The sequence below is a fragment of the Molothrus ater genome, chromosome 1 (assembly GCF_012460135.2).
Source record: "Molothrus ater isolate BHLD 08-10-18 breed brown headed cowbird chromosome 1, BPBGC_Mater_1.1, whole genome shotgun sequence".
In the NCBI taxonomy this organism is placed as follows: Eukaryota; Metazoa; Chordata; class Aves; order Passeriformes; family Icteridae; genus Molothrus; species Molothrus ater.
In genome coordinates, this window is record NC_050478.2 from 142,098,328 (window position 1) to 142,125,137 (window position 26,810).

Below are 26,810 nucleotides of genomic sequence, written 5' to 3' on the forward strand. Positions count from 1 at the left end.
TCCTGGTAAACTATCCAACACCTTTATTTTCAATTTCATTGCTCATTTCTGATACAAAAGTCAAACTTCCACAGATAGTTCTTCAGAACAAAAAACCTAAATGATTTTTACATAAACAATTACATGCAGCATTTATAATGTGCAGTACAAAATGTACACTGTTTAGAGGAGATACACGCTGTGTATCATGCCAAGATTTAAACAAGGGTTATATAGACTAGTGCTGATGGTTACATTTCACAGAGACAGCTGTAGGCACTGCCTTGAAGCAAAGAAAAGACACAGTTCTGAACAGCTGTACTTGCCTCACCCTCAGGCCCAACTCCTCATTTCAGGTTTGGAGAAAAGCCTCATTTCAGGTTTGGTGAAAAGTCTTGGTCCATCTCCATATTCATAGAACAGTTCTGAATTCATCAAAAATGAAGCTTGGCACGTGTGCTTCAACAACCTGAGGGACACAGGAGGGCACAGTGGGGCATTTGCATTATCCATTTGTTGTCCATTCGTCCATTACAAGCATACCAGATCCATGACTGGAGCACACACACTACTGACCTGAGCCACCCTGGCATCAGGATGTGCTCCTGGATGTGCTCAAAGGAAGGAAGGAACAGCCCAGTCAGGGCTGGGAGGAGATGCCAGGGGCACAGGAACAGAGTAGGACTGGAGGAATGCTGCTGTCCTCTCTGCTGGGCTCCACACAGCATCACCTGCAGCTGCAGGACTGACACAGGGACCTTCCACCACACAGAGCTGTGGGCTGGGAAGAGGAGACTGGAAGAAACTCACTCTCCTCATTGTGAATGTAAGCTGGGAAATGGCCATTGAATGCTTACTCAAGAACCACAGAGGTACAGCCTATATATAGCAATCAGGATTATGACTTATTTTGAATACTATATATAAAGAATATATAATCTTCAAATGTAGTTAAGTTGCATTTAAACATGAAACAAAGTCTGTCTACAAGTAGATTTTTAGCATTTCCCTTGCATGTGAGACAAGGAAGCTGCTGGGAAATCAGCCTTTGGCAGAAGTGAAGGAAAGACTGGATACAGTGTTTCACCAAAATTTGGACTTTCCAATTAGCTTTTTGCCCTGTGTTTAGAATACTGTTAAGTTTAGTATTACTTGGAAATACCTTGAAACTTCTATTTTATTTCTTTCCTTCCCAACAGCCCCCAGCATTATACACTGAAGATTAAATTTAACAGACTGCTTTGAAATTAGCACAAAGGTGAAATCCTTTATTTATCAGTATTCATCTATTTATTCCTGTAGTAATGGGACTGAACTCTACAAACGAGGGCTGCTTCTGCATCAGCAGGACCCTGAGCTGTTATTTGTTATGTTGGCTCATTTGTAGTACAAATGGAGGGTGTGGGCAGTGTCTCCCTGGCCAGATCCCTTAATTGGCTGAAGTGGACTGGGAGCACACATTTCTTTCTCCTTTTTCCAGGGAAAATGGTTGGGGTGTTTAGGGGCATATTTAGAGACATGGAATTCCTTCTTACCTTTCTTGGTAACTTGGTGTATCGAATGTAATCTTCCAGGAACATGAGGGCACCCACTACATCAGCAGGCATTTCTGGAATCTTCTGGCTAAAATTAAACCACCATGGAGATCACACTCTTACTTATCAACCAGTTACTTGGATTAAATTACCTGAAAATGCCAGCCTTCAAATAACATCATTTCTATTAGGTGTCATGTGTTTCCATTACAAATAGAAATTGTGTTATAATCTTCTATTTAGTAAAATATATTGTTGTTATTGTCTAATGCAATCATGGAATGGTTTGGGCTGGAAGGAACCTTAAAGATCATGATTTTACAAGAGGCCTGCCATGGGCAGGGACAATTTTCTGTGGACCAGTTTTCTCGGGGCCCCATCCAACCTGGCCTTGAACACCTCCAGGTACGGAGGAGCATCCACCATTTCTCTGTGAAACCCATTCCAGTGCCTCACTACCCTCATGGGAAAGAATTTCCTCCTAACATTGAGATTAATGTCCCCCCTCTTTTAGTTTAAATCATTCTCCCTTTTCCTGTCCCTGTCTGCCCATGTAAAAACACCCTCTCTACCTTTTTTATAAGATCCGTTCAAGTACTGAACGACTGCAAATGTCAACTATACTCTGCTAGCAAAAATGCTGAAAATGCAGTGCTTTTTCACTGCTGAAGTCCTCTTCACAGAGGTGATACTTGGGTAAAAAGTAAAACATGGGTACCTTGTGCACTGCTCCATCGTTGAACGAATAAACTGACCAATCAGAGCCAAAAATTGTTCTGTGTATCTTGAGTGGAACTGTTTCAACAGGGTAAGCAGCCCCAGAACCAAAGGCAGCCAGTCAATTTGATCAGCTGGCCGCTTGCACACCACTCCTGCACAGAAAAAGCCCAAAACAATACATATATGTTTATAAACCAGAACATATTCTTACAGCACAGGCTAACTTAGGTAATGTACTCTTCATGGCTTTTTTTTGCTGTCTCCCTTCTGCTTGCTCACACAAAAAAGTCCAAAACTAATGTAACAACTGCATGTCTTCCATGGTGAATGGCTTAATGATATTAACTGAGGCACAGGATAGAATGAGAAACCCAGGAGTCTGGATTCTGTTTCCTACCTTATTGTATTTGGCTTAAATAGTATAACAAAACTCTCTGACCTGATAAAGTCAGGAACTGTGTATTTTCTATGCAGGTAATTTTACTCTCTTCTCTACAGATAATTTCACATAGGTTTTAATTAGATTTAGACAAACAGCAACTTACACATTACCTAAATTTCTGTTGTACTGAAGTTTGGGAAACTGAGAAATGAGGAATAGGAAGTTGACGGTGGGAAAATATGGCAGACGTTTTGTTGTTATGTAGATCTGAGGGGGGAAAAAAAAAGAGTAGTACAGGTCTTCTACATATTATTTTTTTTCTCAGTTAAAAAAAATAGAAAGAAAAAAAATAGAACAAAACAAACTGCACCAAGCACCAGAATGTATGCCTGACCTTATTTAATGGATTGTGAATGCCAGCAGCTTCCAGATAAGCTGTGATTTCATATAAAAGAGTGTTGTCTTCTTTAGGATAAGGTAGTAATGGGTTCTGATAATGTGCTTCAATGTCAGCCAGTATTGCTCTAAAAGGAAAACAGATTATATTAAATGATTTTAAAAATTATCCCCAAATAAACCTTACATGATGCCCACATGTCATATTAATATAAAAATTTCAAAGATACAAAAACCGCTACATGGCCACAATCAAGAGTAAAACACCTTCTCTGGAGTACCTTTTTACAAACATCATATTTGATTCAAAATCAGCACCACACATATTCTGTTCCTTTTTCTCATCTAAATATGAGTTCAGAACCAGGTATAACCAAATGCTATGAGAAACTGCATGTTCAAACTAGTTACTTGCCAAGTATTTATTTTTAATGTTTTTGCTGGGTTAAAATTCAAATACTGATCAACAAAAACCAGCACACAAATCAGATGCCACATTTTGCTATAGATTTTAGATTTTGTACTTATAGATTTTTCTAATTTTAGATTTTAAGGATTGCTGAGCTGATAACAATTACATCACAGAGATACAAGCAACTCTTCAGCACATTTTGCTTCTTACTTATTGAGATTTTCCAAAGCAGCAGCCAAATGCTTGGAGTCAAACCTGCAGGAATAATTTAATTGATTGGTAATCTGTCGCCTTAAAATCTGCATCTGACCAACCTGTTGACACAAACACAAAAAGGGTGGTGTGTTATACTGAATGCAATGAAGGAAGAGTCAGCTAAAGACTGACCCCAGCTGCACAGTGCACTCAGAGCAGAGATGTAGTCACAGTGCTTGAAGTTTACACACAGTTCCTGGTCACAGGTAGAGGCCAAAGGAATGGGCACAAAAAAGGTACCAGGTATAAAACCCCAGTTACTTTCATTGGTCAGTGAAAATGCTTTCATTGGTCAGTGAAAATGCTTTTCTTTGGTCAGTGAAAGTGCCTGCACTCTGCTTCCCACCTCTCTGTACATCTTAAGGTCAGCACAGCGGGGTAAGAAAGCATCAGAGAGGCTCGTTGCAGTCAACCTTCTCCTTCCCTGCCCTTTCCTCTTCACTCCAGTAACAAACATCCACAGCACTCTGAGAAATGCTGCTCCCCATATATCATTACAGAGACAAGATAAAGAGGAAGATAGTGGGACAGCTTGTTTAAATCCTCAGCACAGTACAATGCCTCTGTGGCAAGGCAAGTCTGGGAAATGCTACTGCTCCAAACTTTATCCTTGGGCATACCATGGTCACAAGGCACTGCAAGGAGGCTCAAGAGTTCCTGGCACTGAACACTAGCCTTGTCTGCCCAGATCAGATCTCTAGTGCCAGACTCTGCTTTTGGTGAATGATTTCTTATGAAACTCAGTGCTAAGCACTTTGTGGAGTATGAGGTGCCCACACAAATGAAGCTCAGGAGCTCTTGCAAACCCAAGCCTGCTTCACTTGTGATGCTACATAATTCCAAGTCAATATAATACAACATAGTAAAATAAGCAGATTCAAATATCACAGAACCTTTAAGATTGGAAGAGACCCCTGAAATCATTGATTCCAACCTATGACCAAACACCACCTTGTGAACTAAACCCTGGCACTGAGTGCCACATCCAGTCTGTCCTCAAACACCTGACAGTGACTCCACACTTCCTGGGCAGCCTGTTTCAATGTTTAACAACCTTTTCTATGAGAAATTCCTCCTGATGTCCAACCTCAACTTCCCTGGTGCAGTTTGAGGCCATGTCCTCTTGTCCTGTCACTGTTACCTGGGAGAAGAGGCCAACCCTCACCTGGCTAGAGCCTCCTTTCAGAGAGTTGTAGAGAGTGGTAAGGTCCCCCCTGAGCCTCCTTTTCTCCAGACTAAACACCCCCAACTCTCTTAGCTGCTCCTCACAGGACTTATCCTCTAGAGCCTCACCAGCTCTGCTGCCCTTTTCTGGACATGCTCCAGCACCCCCATGTCCCTCCTGAATTGAGGGGCTAATATAACCAAAGAGCCTTGAATGAATTCTGGCTGAATAAGTCACATGAACCTACCTTCATTATGGAGTCTAAATAAGCTGTCCAGATCTTCTGTGTTTTTGCAATAGCTGCAGAATAAACCTTGTTTGAATTTGCTGAGAAAAGAAGAAGGGTGAGGCATTAAAAAAAAGAACAAGTAAGAAGAGAAATAAATGCAAGAGTACAAAGACAATTGCTTTCTTCCATATTAACCAGTAAGCACTTACCTATGATTCCTTTGAGGGGACTGACAGCACTCATGAGTGCTTTTAAGGTATCTTGTACTGACCTGTCACGCAATATATTTTTCTGAAACATGCTCAGGAAATTCTAAATAAAAGAAAGAAATAAGTAAGTAAAATTATCCCACATGCACTCTATGATTAATCTTGATGGCACTGGAGCCACATTTTTTAACAGCAGAACGACTGTTTCCATAGATGAAGAGTTGAGGAATTGCGTAGTTACAATTTTTGCTTTTTGGAGTTATGTTAATCAATGTTAGGACATTAAGAAGATCCCCTTTGTCAGTATCTAATATCCACTCTGGACAAGTAGTAATTCAATTTTTCAGGAAGAACTGTGTTTGTTGATACTTATTTCCCCTAAAATCTCTAACCAGGCTAGAACTAGATTCTTCTCAGGAAACAAAAAAACTTGGTTTCACATAACAGGTACTAGGGAAACAGTGATTTCACAGAATTGACACCTTATGCATCATGGTAGACCCAAACAATCTTTGTTGGTATTCTAGACAGAAAAACAGAAGATGACCTGAAATCAACTTTTAAGTACACACACAGTGTACACCTTCAGAAAGCATCCCCACACAACCTGGAATTACACAGCACCATTTACTTAAGAGCACCAACTTCCCTAATTTTATCTGTAACTGAAATTCTTGCTTTTGCACTTGAACAACCATTTTTCAAATGCTTTTGATTTAATTTTACCATTTCAGTAATGAACAGATTTTTTTAAAAATTTCATTATTAAACAACAAAGCATCGTGGCCTTGAGAAACTGAAGTTCCAAAAATTACCTGCAGCTCCTTTACAATCATGAAACACAGCAGCCTGTCTAAGCCATTGAGACCAAAGGTACCCAAAGTATCTTGGATCTCTGAGAAGAGACGACTATTGGTTACTTCCTGATGAGTTTTGATATCATACCAGGTATTCATCTGATCGATGTAACACGTGATTCTGAGGGAAAAAATCAGCAAACAACTTCAGAAAAGGCTGCAGATAGTTCCTGTGATACTCTCAGTAATGCGTTACCTTTCTTAGACAAATGAGAAAGACTCCCCAAGTATCTCCGGTGATGTTTAGCTATTCCTCTCTCCACCAGGGCTCTGTCACTCGTCCCTGATTTCTCTCTCCTCCATCTGTTGAACACACTGTTTTCCTTCTTAGACTAAAATCACCACTTTTCTAGACTAACCTTTAAAATGTACAGCATGGACTGGGTAAATCTGGTTTTAGATAAAGATATGACAGCTAAGGAAAACCTATCTCTTGTATTTTGGTTTGTGTATGGTGGAATTGGAGCTATCCCATGCATGGTGACACAAAGTACTTACTTTGGGTCTGTGATCCTCAGGATTTCTCTGCAAAGACGACCAATAAATGTTACAGATTCATCCACAGGTGTGAATTTTGGTATAGGAATATGAGTAGACTGGTATATACTTTGCCAGTCTTGAATCTGAAAAATAAGTTTTACAGTAATTTGTAGTGTTCCCATTGCACCTTTTTAATTTAGAAATTTTCCTTTTGTTTGATTTAAAAGGGGCACACTGCAACACAATATTGTAAATTACACATAGCAGAACACTATAAAAGCAGAATAAAGCAAAGAGAAGAATGAATCTTATTACAAAAATATACTAAAATATTCTATTTTGGGTACTTTTATGTACAAATAACGCAGGGGAGATGCTGCAACATTTCAGAATAAACTGGGGGCAGTTTTACACAGTAGTTAGCACATTCAGTTAAAGTTACAGTGGTATGAACCATGGGTACACATGCTCCATCAGTCACAGGCTCTAACAGCCAACTCTAAAGGCATTTATCAACTTTTTTGTTATTTTTGGGTTTGAGTAGCACCTTTGTTCTTAAGAAGTTATTGCACTCCTGCTCCACGTTGTAGTTAATAATACGAGACACTTCCTCCTGCCAAATTTTTAAACCATATATGTTGACATAATCCTGGATATATTCAAATGATCGATGGAACCCATCCATTGTAGCTGCCATTTCCTTCAGTTTGGGCATGAGTTCACTTGGCTGGAGACAAACAAGAACAAAAAGATAAAACCAGAACTGTGAACATGTAGAATTCAAAGAAAATGTAAAAGGCTTCTAAATACCCTTAGAGAACAACCTCTAGAGCATTTCAATGTGGTCCAGCTGGATCTGAAAAGCATTGAGAAATTTATCAAAATTTGATATCTGAATTAATTCTTACTAAATATTTTTTCCTCCACCTTTTTGTATTTATTTTTGCCTTCAGTGGTACTATTGATTGATCTAGAAGATTCAACAATCTGGACAGGATCAAAACAAGGAGTGACTCCTTATTTTATCAATGCCTATCTATGTTTACTTGGCTTATATAACCTGTCAATCATCACAGACAAAGGCAGTACTGTGAATTCAGAATTGACAGGACACTTTGGAATAGAATAAAAAGATGTTTTTTAATTCTATGTACACTTGGCAGTTTATAAACTCATTTGAACATCAAATAAAGAATTCCAAATAACCTTCAGTAGTCCAAAACTATTTTTACAAAAAGGAAATCTGCATGTAAAAGCATAAATTATTTTTTAGAAGGCAGTATAATAAAAGATAGATAAAAAATTGAACCAACCTTGGCTCTAGGATTAAAGATGAGGCCCCTGTGAAGAGCCAGGGCCACCCGTTTTACCAGCTCCTTCCTTATTCCATCCTCTAGTAACTGTTTTGGGTCCACCTAAGTAGAATAAACACTTTTCCTTTAAAGTCAGAAGGGTATAAAAATATAAAGGATTTATTTTGTACCTAGGAAGATATTAAATACTTTTGATAAACAGGAAAGCGCTGTTAACAGATGCACTTAACCACCAGAGCTTGCTCAAAGAATAAACAATTTACATACTTCTACTAGTGAATAAATTATTTCTTTAAGTTAAAGGCAAAGGTTTGTAGTTCCCATATTCAAATTTTGTTCATGATCTGCTGTGAATGTTGTACAATTCTAAGAAGCCAGTATGCATTAAGAAGTGTATGTTTCTTCAAGAATACTTGCTTCTAGTTCTCAAAGAGGTATCAATGCAGCCTTAATGTAAAACTGCAGGACAGATTATACCAATGGAAGAAACAGCTCTTAAGAAAAGTTTTCCAGCAGGAAAAACCTCCAATGATCACCAAGTACAGTGGATGAATCTATTAATAATAGGGACTGTGGGTTCCTAGGAACCTGAAAAAAATATAGTTCTTATCTGGCTGCCAATTTAGGCATCACTGTTGGAAAACTGCATGCAAACCTATATTTTCTTATTGTTTTATTTTTCCTTGAGGTCTCATATATTGTGCTGAAATCTGTGCTAAAGTACTAATTGCCACCAAACAACCTTTTCCTATTGAAATAATGGATCATTACCTTGATGATACCAACTAAAGTAGTTTTCATCATGAGGATACCTTCAGTGAAGATTGAAATTGCATGGGTTAGCTTGGCAACCTGTAACAAAAAAAAATTCACTGAAGGGATTCAGTAGATGTAAATAATTACTCTAAAACAAAAATCTGTGTTTCCCAGTGGTAGCTTCCTATTTTAGATTTAAATAAGTTGCACTGATATACTTTCAACTTTCAACAACATCTTGCTCTAGACTGACTTATAAAGTTACCTTTCTTTTAGTCAGATAAATAGAAGTGTATTAGCAGTAGGAAAGAACAGGTATCTCTCAGAGGCTTCAGAGGGCTTACAGAAGGGAAGACCAGCCATATCTTGTGTGCACAAATATTATGGACAAAACTCTGAGCTGGTACCTTTGAGCAGGCTGGGAACACAGCTCACAGTAGTTCTTCTATAATAAAGCCTGCTGCTACCATGAGTCCACCTCAGTATTTCCACTGATCTAATATGGTAGCACGTTCACTTGAAGTTTTACAATTATTTACAGTTATTATTATCCTTATGCTCAAAGTTCAGACAAGCCAGTCTTTTGCCTTTCAGGTGTTTACAATACAGAATAGAGAAGACCCTTCAGATCTACAGTTCAACAGAAATTGGAAGTGAAAACAACTTTAGTATAATTTGTTTTCCTTTTACTATCTCAAAATAAAGCATTACTGAACACTGCCTTCTTCACTCCCACCCACACACAAGCCAGACTCACTTTAAAAAGTCTCATGGGGGAGCTAAACCTAATGTTCAGGACTGAACATCAGCTTAATCAGAGATCACAGCTTGTTGGCAGAAAGCACCTAACAAGTGAGCACTTTGGCAAAATCTCCAGGGAAAAGCTGGGATCTTAATTGATTATTAGATTCTCTGGGAGAAAGACTTACTGATCTGCTCAGGTTTTTGTGTTGCATCTTCCTCTACTGAAAATAAAACCATGTAATTTTAATGTTTGCTCACTCTTCCAGACTGGTTACAATGCAGAAGAAAAACCAGAGACTAAATGAGCAACAGCAGCTTTATCTGGTCAAATCAACATGCCTTCATCCTCTCCTCATTTGAGAACAGCAAAAAGCTTAACCTTTCTGGCTTATTCAGTCTTTGACCTTCTCCTCTTGGAACAAGAATGCCAAATGTGGAGGGCTTCATTTCAGACTCAGGTTTTCAGGGTTCCATCCCCTCCAATAAATAAAAATATATTTATGCTCATTTATACATTTATTTAGCTTTTGTTTCTCTCCTTCTCTACAAGATTCAAAGTTTAAACTTCTACAAAGAGAAGCTCAAAAGTTACTCATCTGTCCTTGTGAAACTTAAGGAATGCTCACAATAACACCTGTCAGTTTAACTTTAAGTCAACAAATCTAACTTCACTGTTAAACTGTAACTCTATGGAGCTGTGTAGATTTAAACTTAGGTTAAAGTTGGCCACCTATAAGGTTTGCTTTTTCAGAATTCCCTGTTTTAACTGCACCTCATATCGTGGTCCCAGCTGAGCATAATCTCGTAGCTTGTCCTTATCAAGGCGAGTAGGCACTTCAATAATATCGTGAGTCTGGAGCTTTATGATTTTGAGAAGAGATGTAAACATGCTTTCTGGAATTATCTGTAGAACCTTTGTAAATGAGAGAAGAAACACCCAGAGTCAGAATATTCTTATTAAGAAAATAATCCTCAATTAGGAAAAAATTAATGAGAGAACAAAGCAATTATGCCTTATAAGCACCCACCTTTCTAACATAGGAGACCAGTTCTCCGGAGTAATACTGGGACACACTGAGGAGGTCGGGACTGTTCGCTTGATTGATGCGGAGAAGTGGCAAATCAAGAGCAGAAGCAAGCTAGAAATGATGTTAATATTTTAACTCCACGTTTGTTTTTCTCAGGAAAATTATATGCTTGAATTCTCTTGCTCAGGCTCTTATCCTACAACCCAGAGTACTAGATTCTTCCTAAGGAGCAGTGTTATACCATGCTTTCCATGAGAAAAAAAAAACTGTTAAAAGTCAAAGAAGTCCAACAGTCCATCAGGCTACCTTCCCTAAGATTGTTACAATCTAAATAGCTTCATGGGACATTTCAGTTGTAATTTTATATCCTCACCCACACTAATCCCTATTCTTATTTCTACACATGATATTTTCATCTGAAGCCAGAGCTTCATCAACAGACAAAGGGAACAGAGAACATAACTTTTTAAATTCCTTCAGCCTGCTCTGATCTATATGCAGAAGATCCCATCTGTGCACCAATGTCCCTAGAAAACAACTGTAATGAGTAGAGGCTGGACAAGAGACTTATTTGCTTAACAGCAGGAATGCAACTGTTGCATTATAAAAATGTGCATAACTTGGTTTTATTTTCCTTAAAACTAACCTTGAGTTAATTTAATACTGTCTAAAAAAACTAGACATAGAAGATCTGGTACAAGGAAGTCTTAACTGATTTCAGAGCTTAAGGCCTTTTAAACAAACTGCTTGAATTGAGCTGCAGTGTTCAAGTACATTCAGTGTTGTTCCTACTTACCTTTAGGAAAGTGGCTCTGAGTTTAGTTACCATAGATGGACTGACTCTTATGCTGTCTTGCATAATAGATGTAAAGCTGGGGTAGGAAACAAACAAAACAAATCAGCTTCTTCCCCTGGAACTGTTATTTTCAACTGTTTAATTGTATGTCAACAGCACCAGTGTAACGTGTAAATGGCACAGGAGATCACTAACAAACTTCACTAAAGGAGAATTTAGGTCTGAAGAGATACTGGTTAGAAAAACCCTATGTGAGAAAGGAGAGGTGGGACAAAAGATGAGGCATCAGGGAGGGTGAACAGCCATGGGATGAAGCAGCAGGTCAGCAAAATCCCACCATGGAAACAGAGTTTTGAGCATTAGTCTTTCCTCATTTGTTTTTGGTTGAAAAATGAACTCCAGTATTTTGGAGAACACTTAATAAGACTAAAGGATGGAGACAGGAAGTTAACAAAGCTGTTATAGTTAGAACAGGATAGACAGTAAGAAGTTACACTATAATTTAACCTGCAGTTAACAGCCTGAGAAGGATGGATGTTAATTCCTATTCAAGCTGATTATAATTCAGTATACTCAACAACTCACAGAATAATGCTTCAAGACTGTTTTTAAATTGGAACGTTGATAGCTTTAATAACATTTATGCATGTGATTTCCCACAAGTTTTACAAATGGTTACTGACTGGAAGAAAAAGTTCCTGCTAACATACCTGTCAATTAGTTGCCAAGCATAGGAAAGATCACCAACTATCTGCATGGTGATCAAGACCTCTTCTTTAATGTTGATAGTTCGGATCATCTGATGGAGAAATTTACGGGTGTCAGCCAGAAACTGGCACACTTGCAGGTTACTTTCCAGCTGGTGAAACTCTTGGACCTATATTTAAAAAACAAACAAGTAAAACTCATAATAGGACTCTTTTTCTGTTGTTTTCTATTCATCTTTAAGGACAGCAATACAAACATAATCAGTAAACTGACATTACTTCTGGATGCTAGCAGCAGTAAGACACTTCAATCCTGGCCTGTTATGGAGTGTATTAACAATAAATTTCACAAAGTTATTAAAGGAGGTGTACTGTGAAACATCATTCTGAGTACTCTTTTATGTACTGGAAATAGAAGAAGCACACACAGAAAAAATACAGATTTTTTTTTTTTTATTTTGCCTTTCAAAACACTCTTTTTAGTTTCAAATTAATTTATTTTCAGCATTTCTAAAAAATGAGTAATATTGCCAAATAATGTTAAATACTGAATTAATTTCTTTGAAAAAACCTACAAACCCTCAGCTAAAGGTAGCATGACCTTTTATACTATATCCCTTATTTCACAACACCAAGGTTTATACAAAACTCTGCTTACTGTAGATATGTAACAACAAAGATCAAATAGATTCCAACAGTTGTTAAAATTCAAATCTGTTGTGCATCTCTGCTATCAGAAGTCAGTACATGTGTAAAAAATGCTGTTGTTCCAGAAGAACAAGGTAATTTAACTCAAAATGTCTTTGCCATACCTCTTCCAAAGCCTGTATTAGCTGCACGGTTTTTCTGCCTGCTGCAGTGGAATCATCATAGTTCAGAGACATTATTTGCTTGGAGATTTCTCTGAACCAAGCCTGTAGATTTTCTATGAAAGAATTAAGAAAAAAATAATGAAATCTCTTCATATATGATAGGCACCAAAAATACTTGCTAGTCAAAAGAAACAAAAAGCTATACATACACGAGATTATTTTTACAAGTTCTTATTTCACTGGTACATTTATAGTCTTTTAACACGTACATTTGTAAAGTGGCAAATGCTCAGGTAAATTTCACAACAGTAAATTTTGCAACAGTAAAAACACCTACCAACATAAATGGGCATTAAAAAAAATCTTATTTTCACCAGTTCAAGAGAAAAAAAATAGGTGTTTCAAAAAACAGTGCAAGGAATTTGGAAAGAAGCACAGATTCAACTTTTAAGTCCTTAGAGAACTAGTAGAACACCACTCAGTGTAGAGGACAAGTAAAAGAAGGTTTTCTTCTTTTAAAAATGCTGATACAATTGAAATCCAGGTTACAGCCAGGGAAAGAATTAGGGAAGATGTTAAACTATCCCTAAATTTAATGGGCATGGTCTTCTCACTCCTTTGTACATAGAACATGGTAATGTGAGCTCCATTATACATACAGAAGTGAACTAATTAATTTTAACTGGTATATCTAAATAAAGGAATGAAAAATAGTTTTAAAAATAGGGCCATCTAAATATTAGGTACCTAAATATTGTTTACATATGAAATATGTGCTGAAAACCTAAACAAGACAAGAGCTAAAGAGACCTCTTTGGCAGCTGAGGGACATGAAAATTGTTCCTATATTATTACTATTAGACTCATGTATTTTATTTTGGTGTCACTTTAGAAACATAAGTTGAAATAACTTTTTCCCCTCACAGTATAATTTTTAATAATTACCATTTTTCTCCACTCTAGTAAGAGGTTTAACTCCTGAGAAGACATCAGCAAGCTCAGTCATCCTTTCAGATCCCTCTTTTTTATAGTTCTCCCATTTCGCTTGTTTTTCTGACAGCATCTGCTTGAACATCTACTGAAACCCAAAGCATTTGGTTTACAAAACTGGCAAGGAGGCATATCACAATAGATGAAATAAAATACTGCAAACAGATGGAACTGACTAAGTGATTACTATGTAACTTCAAGATTTTGCCAGAATATAAAAACAAAATTAAAAATATTAAGACAGTGTGATGGACATACAGTGACAGAAGCGTACTGAATTTTATAGAACAGTACAATGAAGATTTTTTTATTTTTAGCCACTTTTAAAAATACCTAGTGAATTTTTCAGGTTAGAGATCTTAGAAGACTCTGGTTTGCAGCACATTACCTCTTTTAAAATGAATTCAAATTGAGCTGTATCCAGAAGAAGCTGGAAAAGGATCCTGGAATTGTACCTTGAGTCTGTTAAAATTTGATCCTTTATCTGGCGGAGACGTTTGTTATTTGGATCACAAGCTGAAAATGGAAAGACAACATTTCTCCACTGTTACACAGAATTTGGCCAAACTTTTCAATCTTTGTAAATACATTCTTTTTAAGAGCTTGAAGGCAAAAAAATTTTGCTCTGGTATGTAAACCCCCACTTGTTTTCCATTTACATGGACTAACTATTCCTTTGAATAGAATATAATTACCGTTTTGGTGGTGCTTCAGCCTTCTTAAGACTTCTGCAGGCTTCTGAAACTAAATGTAAATTTAGTCCCTCTGATCAAGAAGCCCCAAGATCAGTATTTCTAAAACCATTACAAAAATTGTATGAAGGTGTAACAGAAGCCCTCTTGCATATCAAGAAGCCTCAAAGACAGCACAAGCATTCAAATAAGGGAATGTCTAAATAGGTCAGTTTACACACCCAAACTCACATGAGAGACATTACTCAACAGTTTCAGCTGAATTTCAGTTCAACAGAACAAAAACCTTAGTTTCAACCTGTTAATTACTAACATTTTAAGAAGCTGGCCACTGCTTTCTTTTTGAAGCTAGGTAAAACTTTCAGAATGATGTTTTTCTGCAGAATATTACTCAACAAGATCATGACTTCTGCTGATTTTTGTATTCGTGCTCAGCTCACAAGAACTGAGGAAACGCATGTGCCGTTTCAGACAAGGCTTTAGGAAACTATTTGCAGAACAACAGCTCAACAATCTCCTGCAAACAGCAGAGGAAACTGCTGACTTCAACAGCAGCAGAACTGAACTTCCCCCCGCAGTGGAGCAGGACTGAGAGCTCAGCAGTGCCTTACTGGTGTCTGCAGTGTGCAGCATCAGCCAGCGGATGGCCACGTTGCAGTCTCGCAGGCAATTCAGCAGCTTGGGAATGTTGTCCAGCACCAGCTCCTCCCTCAGACAGCCCTCCTTGAGGAACTGCTGCACCTGCGTGTGCACTCGCTCCGTCACTGCAGCGTACCTGCTGGCCTTGAACACACAACGCCTGCATCAACAGAATCCTTGCCTCCAATGGAATACACCATGCTCCTGAGAGCTTAGCGGGCACACAGTTAACAAAAGTGCTATAAAAATTATTATCATTACTAGTAGGCAGTATTATACACTGCAAGTGCACGACAAAGGATGCAAGATAAACTTTAAAGCAAGGCAATACTTGTCTAGGATTTATATAGCCCTCAAATTAAAGTAAGAAATACAAGAAGTTGATGTTGCACAAGTATTTCTCACAGGTGGTCAGGGTGAAAACCCTTAGGAATAAAACACTGGAATGACCCAAAGAGACCCAGAAGCTAAAAGCAGACACACAGAGCTGAGAGAAGACTTTGATAAGCAGTTTTCCTATGTCAGAAAACAGCCTGCACACATAGCACATATGTTCCCACAGAAAGTAGTTCCAGAGTCCAGGCTACACAGGAAGCATAATGTTTCAAAAATGTAGACTTTTTATATAGTCACTTAAATACTCTCTAGGAATTATTCCTAAAAAATGGTACTAATATTTTATTGCCTAATGGGAAAGAACAACAAAAACCTATCACAGAATGGAGATACTTATTTGTCACTGTTGGTCATAACAAACTGAAGAACACACTGTATTTAAGAAGGCTTCTCTAGATTTATTTTATAGCATGCTGTCTTTTTATAATCTTTCACAAAGCTTATACTTATTCATTAGTCAGAATAAAGTATAAATAATATAAAGTAGAATAAAGTAACATAATATTCATTGGAGCAAGGCAGCCTGCCCTATGTTTATCTCTCTCTCTCTCTCCTTTGTTTCCAGGCTGACAGCCTTGGTAAAGCTCCTTTCAGGAGCAAAGGCAACTCTTATCAGCTCCTCTCTTTCACTAACCCCTTCTGGCTCACAGACCAGCTTTGAGCCCCTTCCACACTTACTATTAATTGAGTTTGACTTGGTTAACTTCTTCCCTAAAGATGAAGGAAAAATTTCTACTCATATTCCCCAAGTTTGCCAGACAATATGGCACATACATTGTAGGCAGGAAGAAAAGATCCATGCATTATTGATGTCATATACTTCAGATGCCCACACATCTTGCTAAAAATACTTAATGCTGGCTTATGTACCTGCTCTTTGACATTTGAAAGATCCAGTGTGTAGTTGAGGGCAGTTTTAGCAGCTTTGTAGGGTTCCCACGCTTCTGCCAGATTGACAGTGATTCCCATGTAAATGCTAATGACCTAAAATTGTAAGCAGAAAGCAAGAAGTTGTATTTATGTTATTATTAAGAAAAATACAAGGTTTACATTTAGCAATATGACAGAAAGGGATATGCTGTGGATATAAATAAGAGACTGAACTTTTTTGGTAGCAGTACTTTTTGGTGTACCACCTTTGGAAAGCAAGAAGAAGAAGACTTTGAAACAAAAGGCACACAATTATTTAGAAGCTTAGTTCTGAAAACAAGATGACAGTTCTTTCAGTCACTACATATGATACTCAATTTTTTTTTTCACTATATATGATACTCAATTTTTCTCTCCATGAACTCATGATTTATTTTTCATTTCCATGATGCTCTAAAGAAGATTGATAAAATCAACTGGGGAAAAAAAACTATGATAGGGAGGGCAAAATGAGATTAATTAATCTTACTGTGAGGATGCCCAAAGGACCAAATTAAACTGTAATGCATCTTTCACAGTGACACAACAGAAAGAAATTATGATTAAACAGTATGATTTTTGAGGAGCAAAGAGAAACTGATGTCAGACTCCTTGCACAAGTTTAAGCATGATTAAAAATACAGAACAGTGAGTAAGTAACAAGTATTTGTAAGATAATTGATTAAAAACAGAAGACTTGGTTTACTGACAGATGAAGGATGTACAGAGCTGTGGGATTATGAGTTTTGTCATAGTGATGACAATATTCCTCCATACAGGCATGATCACACTGAGGGGACACTGTCAGCCTTTGAGCTCTTTTGGCAGTGTCAAGTAAAGGCAAATGGGACCCAGGTCTGCTGATATGAGGATCTCTCACATATTGTTGAAGTGAAGCTCATTATTTCCTGTGGATGACAGCTCCTCAAAAGGCTACACTTCAACTGCTAAGAATAATTTGAAATCAGCTTAGGAGTTGAGTATTTTGTATGATGCAGCTCACTTATCCATACCTGACCACAAGAAGATAGGTGATGTCTAAAAAGATCAATTTGTACTATGAACTCAAGTTAATAAAACGCTGACATAATCAAAAATTTGCAGTGTCCAAGTTCTCATTTCTAAAAATAAGCTTGTAGTTCTCCAGAAACAGAGGGATTCTAATGTCTACTGAAATAGCCAGCTATTGCAGTTTCTTCCCTACCTGCTTCACTGCTCCATTTAAGGTACAGGAGAATACAACTTGAAACCAACAGAGATACACAATCAATGTGCAGTTTCTTTGTTAAGTCTGATTCCCTTTGATATAGATGACCCAGGGACTCCATTCTTATATGCCAGCCTATTTCAACAGCAGTTTTTGCAGATTAGGGATTCTGGATGGAAATCCTAAATCTCAGTACTGAAACACAGTAATTCCATTTTAATTACTACACCTGAAAAGGTCTATAGAAGCACACAGTGACAGCTTTAGCTTCTATGTTATTTGGACAATAGCACAGAGCTAATCCTTAAACAAGTTTTCAAAGAACATCAGTGTGGGATAATTTGTTGGGACCAGGATTGTCCTCCACAGCATTCTTGACACTCTGGTAGAATTCACCAGCAGAAGCCACATGAAGGTCAGAAATTACAAAATCCTGTACTTGGGACAAACCCAAACCCTTGCAACAACACAACTGGCTGCCTGTGTCACAATTCTGCAGAAAAGGACCTAAGTGTCCTGCTGGACAAACCAAACATGAATCAGACATGCAGCCTTATGACAACAAAGAATAATCAGATACTGGGCTATGCCAGACTGCAGCCAGCAGATTGGGGGAAGTGAATCATTTCTTCTAGTCCGCTCTCATGGAATCTCATTGAGAGAAATGGGTCCAGATTTGGGCTGCTCAGTATGAGACAGTCATGCACAAACTGGAATGAAGTGAACAGGAGACCACCAAGACACTTGCGGGGACCCAGTATGCAAGAACAGGGTTTGCTTAAACTGGAAGAAAGATGTCAAAGGAATCTGACTGTGGTCTTCCACTACCTAAAGGGAAGTTATGGCTAAGACAGAGCCAGACCCATCTCAGAGGTGCACAGTGAAAAGGCAAGCAACAGCCACAAGCTATAACAAAGGAAACTCCAGTGGTGCAGAAGGAAGAAATTCTTCACCATGAGAGTGATGAAGCACAGCCACAGGTGTCCATAGAAGTTGCAGAGTCTTCACCTTAGACATTTCCAAAGCTAACTGGGCAAGGCCTGAGCAGCTTGATTTAGCTTTGAGGTCAACCCTGCTTTGAGGAGAAGGCTGGACTACAAGATTCCTAAAATTCCATCACACATTTTCCTGGGACTTACTTTATCTTGATGGTATTAGAGTGTAGTTGACTGAAGCATTTAAGACAATAAATTACACTTTCAAAGGACAGCCTTCCATGCTTATCCAGAGTGCTTGACTTGGACTGCTTCAGTCTGAACAAAGTAAAATTTCCACAGAGAAGAATCTGTTCTAGTTTTAGATTATTATTACATTTCTGTAAAAGATAATGTAACAATAATTTCTATTGCTCTTATAACATTAAATACAGGGAACAGTTTTAAAACAGAATTAATTTTTACCCAATTATCTGGAAAGTATTTATCCACAATCTCTCTCATTTTTGCTTGTTGAGTGTGAAGAATAGAAGGGTCAAAATACAGTATCACATAGAGCATAGCAGCCTGAGTAGCCAGGGCAGTGCTGCGGTGTTCTGGTAATGGATATGCTGAAACCTGGAAAAAGTAACAAAACAAAGTGAACATAATACATTGCATCATAAACCACCTGAAAATATTATGGAACACATTAAAGAGTGCAGTGTATAGATACTACGGGGCAAGAAATTTATTTAGGTAAGCTAGACATGCTTACTCATAGAGCATATTTACCAGATGTATTTCCAGAGTGTAAAAGTTGACTATGTAGATGTGTGCTACTTTTAACAGGCTACAGTAAGATTTTACTATGCTGTAAATGAGTCAAGTAAGATATGTCCAATCATAAGACATTAAACAAAAATGGTGCTTTTTACTGCAAGGCTGGCCAAGTACTGCAGCAGATTGCCCAGAGAGGTTCTGTGGTTTGTACCTCTGGAGATACTCAAAATCCAGCTGGATATAGCCCAGTACAGCCTGCTCCAACTGACTGTGCTTGAGCAGGTCGGACCAGCTGACCTCAAGAGTCCCTACAACCTTTGTCATTTATTTTTTTCTGTACTTCATGGCTGAGTAATTGACCTAAGAATCAAACTGATGCTCCCCTTCAAAGCCCTCTTTTATCTCAGGATGGCTTACCTGGTTGTAAATGTCATCTGACCGCAAGCGGCCGATAACCATGCTAATGAATGTTTCACTTATAGGAACCCTGCTGAAGTAACTCTCAGGGTAGTTTGGAGGTCTTTTAGCTCCAGGCTGGCTCGAGTATCCAGTGCTTCGAAGCAATTTACAAATGTCATCTAAATTGGAGTCAGCAGAAGATCGGGCTGCACTGTTTTACAAAAAAAGAGGAACAAGAATATGAGCTATATGACCTAGTAATTTCCTTTTCTCCCACCCCTTGTGACCACGCCCTTCTCACAAGAAAATTAAAAAATGCTGAAGTCTAAAGGAGGTTTTTGATTGTTTATTCCATTAATATCATGTTATAGGACACTGATGAATGTCCATACTGAAATTCCAGATAAGCAGAAAAAGCACAAACAGAAAATTAAACTCAGAAACAGAAAGAAGGAGCTTTATATTCAGAGAAGAATTTGTTCCCTTCTTTTTTTTCTCCTTATTTTTTAAATTTTCATTTTCTTTCTCCCTATTTCTGAATTCCCCTTGTCAATTCACTTCTGCATTCCAGAGTTGAAGAATCTCTCATTATATACTGGGAGGCATAAACATAGTCAAAGCAGCATTTTATATGTGTGGAAGGATTTGCACTGATACCCTTTAAGCCCCCAACTGTTATACCCTGATGCTGAGAACCTCCTCTATAAAACTTGTTACTGATTTACCTAATAAAGTGCTACAAGAAGTCTGACTTGCAACACATTTGTCACCTAGGTAGCCAGGACTTTTCAGAAAGTTTCCTTGCATGTTTGGGAACCTGTGACACTTTCACAGCTGGCCCTTGCAGCCTAAAAGCTTTAGCTAAAAGTTTATTTCTGGACTTCAAATGTCTGTTGCAACAGAATGAAAAATCTGTTGCTCATTTTGCAGCTGAACTTGCAAACACAGCTAAAAGCTAAAGCAAGGAGTTCTGCTGATATTCAGAGAGTTCTGCTAAATTATCTGTATAAAGTCAGTTGATGAAAAAGGTGTCAATATTTCCATTTATCTTAATTCAATGACCTAGGTTACTGAATATACTGCAGGTTACACATCTCAGCCTTGAGTGCTCCTGTACACCTGTATACACGACCTGTAGCGGTAGTAGGAAACCAACATTCTTTCTCTGACTTCTCCTTCAATCTTCTGGTCAATGACCAGTAGCATGACTCCGTATAAATACAGGGCTTCACACTGTTTGGAAAGGGAAAGAATGAAGAAAGAAAATCACATAAACACAATTTTGCAGCAATATTTAAGAAAAACATGTATTGGCAAACTAACCCAATGTCAACTACGTACTCAACACAACATGAAAAGGCTGATGATTTTTGCTCTTTGTCCTCCTTGAAGTGAGCCACAGCACTTCCACACATTTGGTAAACTTAAATTTTTGTCTAGTTTGGCTCTTACTGAGTGTGTTAATTTTCTACTAGTACAAAACTAGTCAATACTCACTAGAAGCTGTTTTCCATCTTCATTAAGGAGGACGGTTTCTAATGTTTGCTGAATGTAAATTCCTTCATTGAGGTCATCTAAGTATCTAGGAATCACGACAAAAACTTTGGTCATTGACTGTTTTGCTCTCAAAATAGAACTCAATCAGTGACATTTTCTCTGAAAGTCAACAGATGCATCAGAACATTTCCCTAGAACAAGCAGCATGGTATTTTTCAGACAAAGAAGAAGAGAGGCTCTCCTAAAAAAGAGAGACTGGAACCCCTAGCTAGTGCCAACCAGTTGGCAAAAGTTTCCTTCCATATGCTGATGGTGTATGTGAAAGACACTGTAGGATACCTGGCAGCTTACAGCTCCATCCTCTTATGGGTGGATACAGCCTGGGAAGGCTGCCATGCAATAATGTAGTAAAACTGTCATATTTTCAAGTTACCTAAGTATACCTCCTGGAAATACCATAAATTGATCTCAATGGCAATTTGGAAGGTAGAGACAGAAATAGATTACGTTCACCTGAATTAACAGAAGATTTATTCCTATTAAAGGATTTTCCAGTAACATTACTTAATAAGTAATATCAAATATTTGATATTTTCATATAACATCAATAATAAGACCAACTCTCATGTTTAAGATTCTCAGTAACTTTTTCTTACAGCATTTAATGAAGTTTAATTTTGTTTTTTACATGTCAGAGAGGCAAACTTGAGAATATGGCAACTTCACTGAAAAATTAAGCTCAAGAAAATAATGCCAATGAAAGTTAAAAAAACCTCAAACTATCTGATATTCTGTTTTGCAAGACCAAAAAAAATAGCTTAATAATATGGATTCTCCTTTTATTAAAAAAAAATCTTCAGGACAATCTCTAAGATAAAGAAAAACTAACTCAAATTTACAATTCAGGAATTGAGGTAGAGAGGTTAAATGTTTTCAAGTCATATATTACTCCCACAGTTCCCTGGTAGGGAACTGTGGGAGTAAACATTAGTGTTCACTCTAGCAACCCAGGTTAGCTGAATATGCTTCAACAAGGAGTATACTGGGTCTCTAAGGAAAAAGCTTCTCATCAATAAGACAAAGCAGTAATCTGGTCTTTGAAAATCCATATGTATTTAAGACACCATACCTGTTTAAATCTACAATGTATTTATGTACACTCTGAAAAGCTAAATAAAATCTTGTCAAAATTTCAATGTTGTTTTCACGAAATTCTTCATCTAAATCCAGTAACTCAGGCTTGGCTTCCAGTTTGCCTTCACATGTCTCAGGCCCCTGAAAAACAGAAACTCACCTTTAGAGACAATACTTGACTTTGATCTCCACTTGACTTCTCTACAGTAGGACACAGACCATGTACAACCATCCCTGTGTGCAAAACACTTACCATTTCTTACCAAAACAAGGATCTGTAGTTTTCTAACCTACTTTATGGTTAAATATTGATTCCATAAAGATGAGTTTTACACTTTGTTACAATCTGTAATGACTTTAAATATGATTTATCCAATATAACCAACGGAAAAGAATAGCCAATGCTTTCAGTAAAGCCCCACTACATCTGAAAGCACTGGGTGCTTTCTGTAGTGCTATCTCCCTGATGGAATTTTTTCCTTTACACATTTCTTCTGGTTGATTTCTCAGATAGAAACTATAACATTGAGGGGTCACAAAGCTTAGTACCTTCTCATACATTCAAACTGCTTGAAAATATTAGACATGTTTTTTCCACAGACTCTACATCTAGCTCAGCACTCGTCTCCTGAATTAATGCAGAAACTTTCTCATTAACAATCATGGGGGAAAAGGAGTTGGGATGAAGAACCTGACTTCCTTAAAGCAATAGTACAACTTTCCTAACCCTTTACCACTGTGATATTTCTCATAAGCACCATGCAACCTTACCATCACCAACTAAATTAAACTACTGCTAAAGTTTCATTGGAAGTATTATTAGAATGTTATTGAAAATACCCAACTGACAATTTGAGTTTTAACAAATACTCTTCTGCTTCTCTTTGTGTGCAAGATATCTACATAAAACAAAGGATAAAAGCAGGTGCCAAACTGCCATTATAGTTCAAATGGACAAAGTAAATAGTTTCAACTTTTCAAATCTCAAATCTAGCCTCATTAATTAATTCTAAGAATTGTGCATTGTCCTAGATTGCAAGCCAATGTGTATTCTATTTGCCATCTTGTTAGAGATGTGGTGGTTATCTTCTGTTAATTGGGCAGTTTTCTTTATCTCTTCCACACACCAATCCTCCCTCAGGGAGGCATCTGCTGTTAATGGGCCAGTGAGTGTCTCCCCATGGCTGCTACAAACTACAGCATCCCATTGTGAGATGCTCCACCCAGGGGGAGGAGCCAAGCATTCCTACCTGGATATAATCTGAGATTCTGGGACACCAGGGCAGCCTTTCCATTGGATTCCCAGAGGTGCAGCTGCCTCTTCCACTGGTTTGTCAGAGGAAGACTACACCCTTCTACAGCATCACTGCTCCAACAGAACCACATCTGCCACTCCAGGAGGGCTGCAGCTACCATTCCAACTGGACTGCTACCAACACCCTGACCCACAGGGTGTCAGGTCATATTCTGACTCTGTCAGTGTTGTTTTGTTTTACTGCATTATTTATTTTGTTTTTATTTTCTTCCCTAATAAAGAACTGTTATTCCTGCTCCTATAACATTGCCTGAGAGCCCCCCTTAATTTCAAATTTATAACAATTTGGAGGGAGAAGGTTTACATTTTCTATTTTAGGGGAGGCTCTTGCCTTCCTTAGCACACACCTGTCTTTTCAAACCAAGGCACGTATACAGAAGGGGTGCATTTACAGTAAAAATATCTATAAATTCTCTAATCTCTGCTTTATCAGTATGACTTCTGTGGATTTATTTGGTTTAAACAGCGCACTTATGCTTTCTTAACATTCAAAAATACTGAGGCTTTAAGGATTACTGTATTTCTCACCAATTACAGCGATCTGCTTTTAAATTTGCAAGTAATTTGTGTTACAAAAAAAAAAAAGACTTCTACCAAGCACTTATATCTAAAGGTAACTGTGAAATCATTTGTGCTCTGGATTTTCAGTATCTAAGCCTCACAGTGCCTGAAATTTACAACTTTTACTACAATGAAATAGAATTAAATTTTAGAAGTGCCTCCCTTGCTTTATTATTACCATTTCTTGTATTGTACAGTCCAAATAAAGTCAGATTAGAGTCTCTGTTGTTCCTTCTTAATCATGCTGGAAAATGACAGAGGGAACTTAGCACTGCAAGCCTAATTCTGAAAGGGAAATAAAGACTTTCCATGGATACTTCTCCTTGACTTATTTATTTATTTATTCAGTGCATGTGACAAGTCCAGAGGAAGAACAATCACAGCACTGTCAGACAGGAAAGCAGAAAGCAGTTTTCATGGCTGCAAAGAATAAGCTACAGATTAACAGAAGAAAGATGGGCATACTGCCCACAGTACTGCTCTGAAGGAAAACAACCAACCATGCAGGCTCAGAACCTACTGGAGGAAGTTTAATTTAGTGCTCCTGCAGGAATTACTACTACTACTACCTCCCCAGAATCCAATACTCACATTTTATATAATTGGTATCTATCAAAATTCACAGGCCAGATGACTCATTTTGCAAGATGTAGTAGTAATAAACACAATAGTCAGGAATGGCTGTTTCACAACCCAAAACATCCTCATGTGGGACAGCAATGCTTTAAGAAGTTGAACAATAAAAGGATTACCTTGAAATAACTGAAATCAAATATGATATCTCCATACTTCTGCTGATCAGCCTTGTCCTTTAGCCTGAAAACACCAGGAATAAATTCGGAAAGCCTCAGAAGTTCTGCAATGATGGCATTTCCACAGGAAACAATCCGAAGAATTGCCTGACCACAGAGATTGTTTTCAGCCAGAAAATCCACCATCGTGGAGCTGGATGTGCCAGAGCAGCAGAAGTCCTGCAGTCTGATTCTGATCCTTACTCTTAGGTTACTGCAAGTAGAAATCCTGATGAAGAAACCAGCTGCGCCATTAATAACCTATAAAAACAAACACACACACATCCAGAGTGGTTTATATTCATGTTTTTGATAGTTTAATTTGTGGATATTTAAGCATACTCTCCAATCTTTCAAATAATGAAATCTAAATTATCCACAGCTTTGTAAAATGAAAGAAACACACAGAATTAATTTTCAGCATGTACACTGAGTTTGAGAAGTGACCTGTGTGAGCAGGCAGGGGAAGTGTGATCTTATGGAGAACAGCTGAAGAACACTACTGAAGAATGAAACAGTCACAAAGAGTGAAGCAATTATGACCAGGTGAGGAGACTGGGCTCAAGGAAAGCAAAACTACTTCACAAAATGTGTTTTTAAGAGCTCCTTTAAAAATACAACCAAAGTGATCATAACGAGTTTTAGCAATAAGGAAAACTTTCATAGCAGATGGAAATGACACAGCTCTGTTCCTTCATTTATTGCTGAAGGACGAGCTTCCATGCTGTGCTCGCGTTTCCTGCTCAGTTTCGTTCCCACGTTTCCTGCGGGACACGACGTGCAGCACCAAAAATACGCGTCTGTGCTTCAGAAACATTTACGGGAAGTCATGACCAGGTTTGACTTTTCAGCAAACACTTCCCGAACCACTGCGATACATTGCAGATGACAGTGAGCTGTCCCAAGACAGTTCCGACCAAGAACGAGCGCCCGGAGCCCTCCCAGGTCCCCAGTGCCGCTGCAAGCTCTGCTCCACAGGGCGCACAGCGGGCCCCGGACCGGCAGCGGCCGGACGGGCTCCGAACCCGCTCCGCTCCGGTCCGATCCGGTCCGGTCCCGTCCCCCAGAACTCACAGTTTGCACCCGGGCGGCCTCGCTCCCTCAGCGGCTCCCGCCGGCGCCCGCGCCGCCCGGTGCGCTCACCTTGCCCCGGCAGCGCCCGCAGGCAGGGACGGCGGCGGCTGCGGGCACAGAAGGATGGAGGGAGAGTGGGAAGGATGGGAGGGAGGCGGCGGCGCTCCCTACGACGTAGCCGAGCCCTCCTATCACATGACGGCGCCGGCTGATGAGGCGGTTCCGCCTGCCCCGGTGCCCGGCGCTACCGCCCGCCTGCCTGTACCGCCGGGAGGGCGGCGTGAGGCCGCTCCTGGGACAGCCGCACTCTCGGGCTGCGGGGACGAGGTGAGCAGCGGCCGCTGGCGAGCGTGGCTGTCCCCGCCGACCCCGTCTCCTCCGCGGGCGAGGGCGCGGGAGCGGCGTTGGGACGGGTGCGGGGCCGTGTCTCGGTGCGGGACTGCCCGGCCTGCCCGGCCTGCCCTGGAGAGGGTGAGGCGGCCCTGGGAGCGCGGGGCCTCCGGCTCGGCGGGCTGGACCCTGATCCTGGTGCTCAGAGAGCACTTGACACCTGTAGGGCTGCTGTTACAGAAGCAAATAATACTTTTTTCTTACCTCTCCTTCATAGTTTGAGATACTGAAGCATAGAAAGTTAGGTAATGTCCTCAAATATTTAAAATAGCGAACAGAATAGAAACTGTAGGTTTTTTTGGTTCTTTTTCCTGTCTGGACCGTTTTATCACTTGCTGAAAGAA

General features: G+C 38.9%; 2 protein-coding genes across 3 annotated transcripts in view; one reads left to right on the top strand and one right to left on the bottom strand.

Annotated features, from left to right (window-relative positions):
- WASHC5 (WASH complex subunit 5) lies at nucleotides 1-26,227 on the bottom strand. Of its 2 annotated transcripts, none has more exons than XM_036402938.2 (29): nucleotides 26,146-26,227; nucleotides 24,964-25,263; nucleotides 22,331-22,476; nucleotides 21,202-21,286; nucleotides 20,837-20,937; nucleotides 19,723-19,915; nucleotides 19,009-19,161; nucleotides 16,363-16,476; nucleotides 15,069-15,240; nucleotides 14,154-14,281; nucleotides 13,721-13,850; nucleotides 12,776-12,888; nucleotides 11,967-12,133; nucleotides 11,257-11,332; nucleotides 10,461-10,571; nucleotides 10,205-10,345; nucleotides 8,704-8,784; nucleotides 7,933-8,034; nucleotides 7,167-7,346; nucleotides 6,638-6,762; nucleotides 6,098-6,260; nucleotides 5,283-5,385; nucleotides 5,092-5,171; nucleotides 3,635-3,738; nucleotides 3,011-3,140; nucleotides 2,787-2,883; nucleotides 2,233-2,386; nucleotides 1,515-1,602; nucleotides 1-448 (listed from the first exon to the last, which is right to left on the bottom strand). In XM_036402938.2, the coding sequence occupies exons 2-29, from the start codon at nucleotides 25,147-25,149 to the stop codon at nucleotides 392-394; spliced, it is 3,480 nt and encodes a 1,159-aa protein (XP_036258831.1). In that variant the 5' UTR covers nucleotides 25,150-25,263; nucleotides 26,146-26,227; the 3' UTR covers nucleotides 1-391. The 2 variants fall into 2 exon arrangements, with proteins under 2 accessions (XP_036258831.1, XP_036258824.1); XM_036402931.2 differs by having other exon boundaries at nucleotides 26,077-26,189.
- The window catches only part of NSMCE2 (NSE2 (MMS21) homolog, SMC5-SMC6 complex SUMO ligase), a 128,654-nt gene continuing 128,043 nt past the window's right edge, over nucleotides 26,200-26,810 (top strand). The window contains exon 1 of the mRNA XM_036402948.2: nucleotides 26,200-26,403. Coding sequence (XP_036258841.1) covers nucleotides 26,200-26,403 — 204 coding nt within the window. The remainder of the gene's footprint in view (nucleotides 26,404-26,810) is intronic.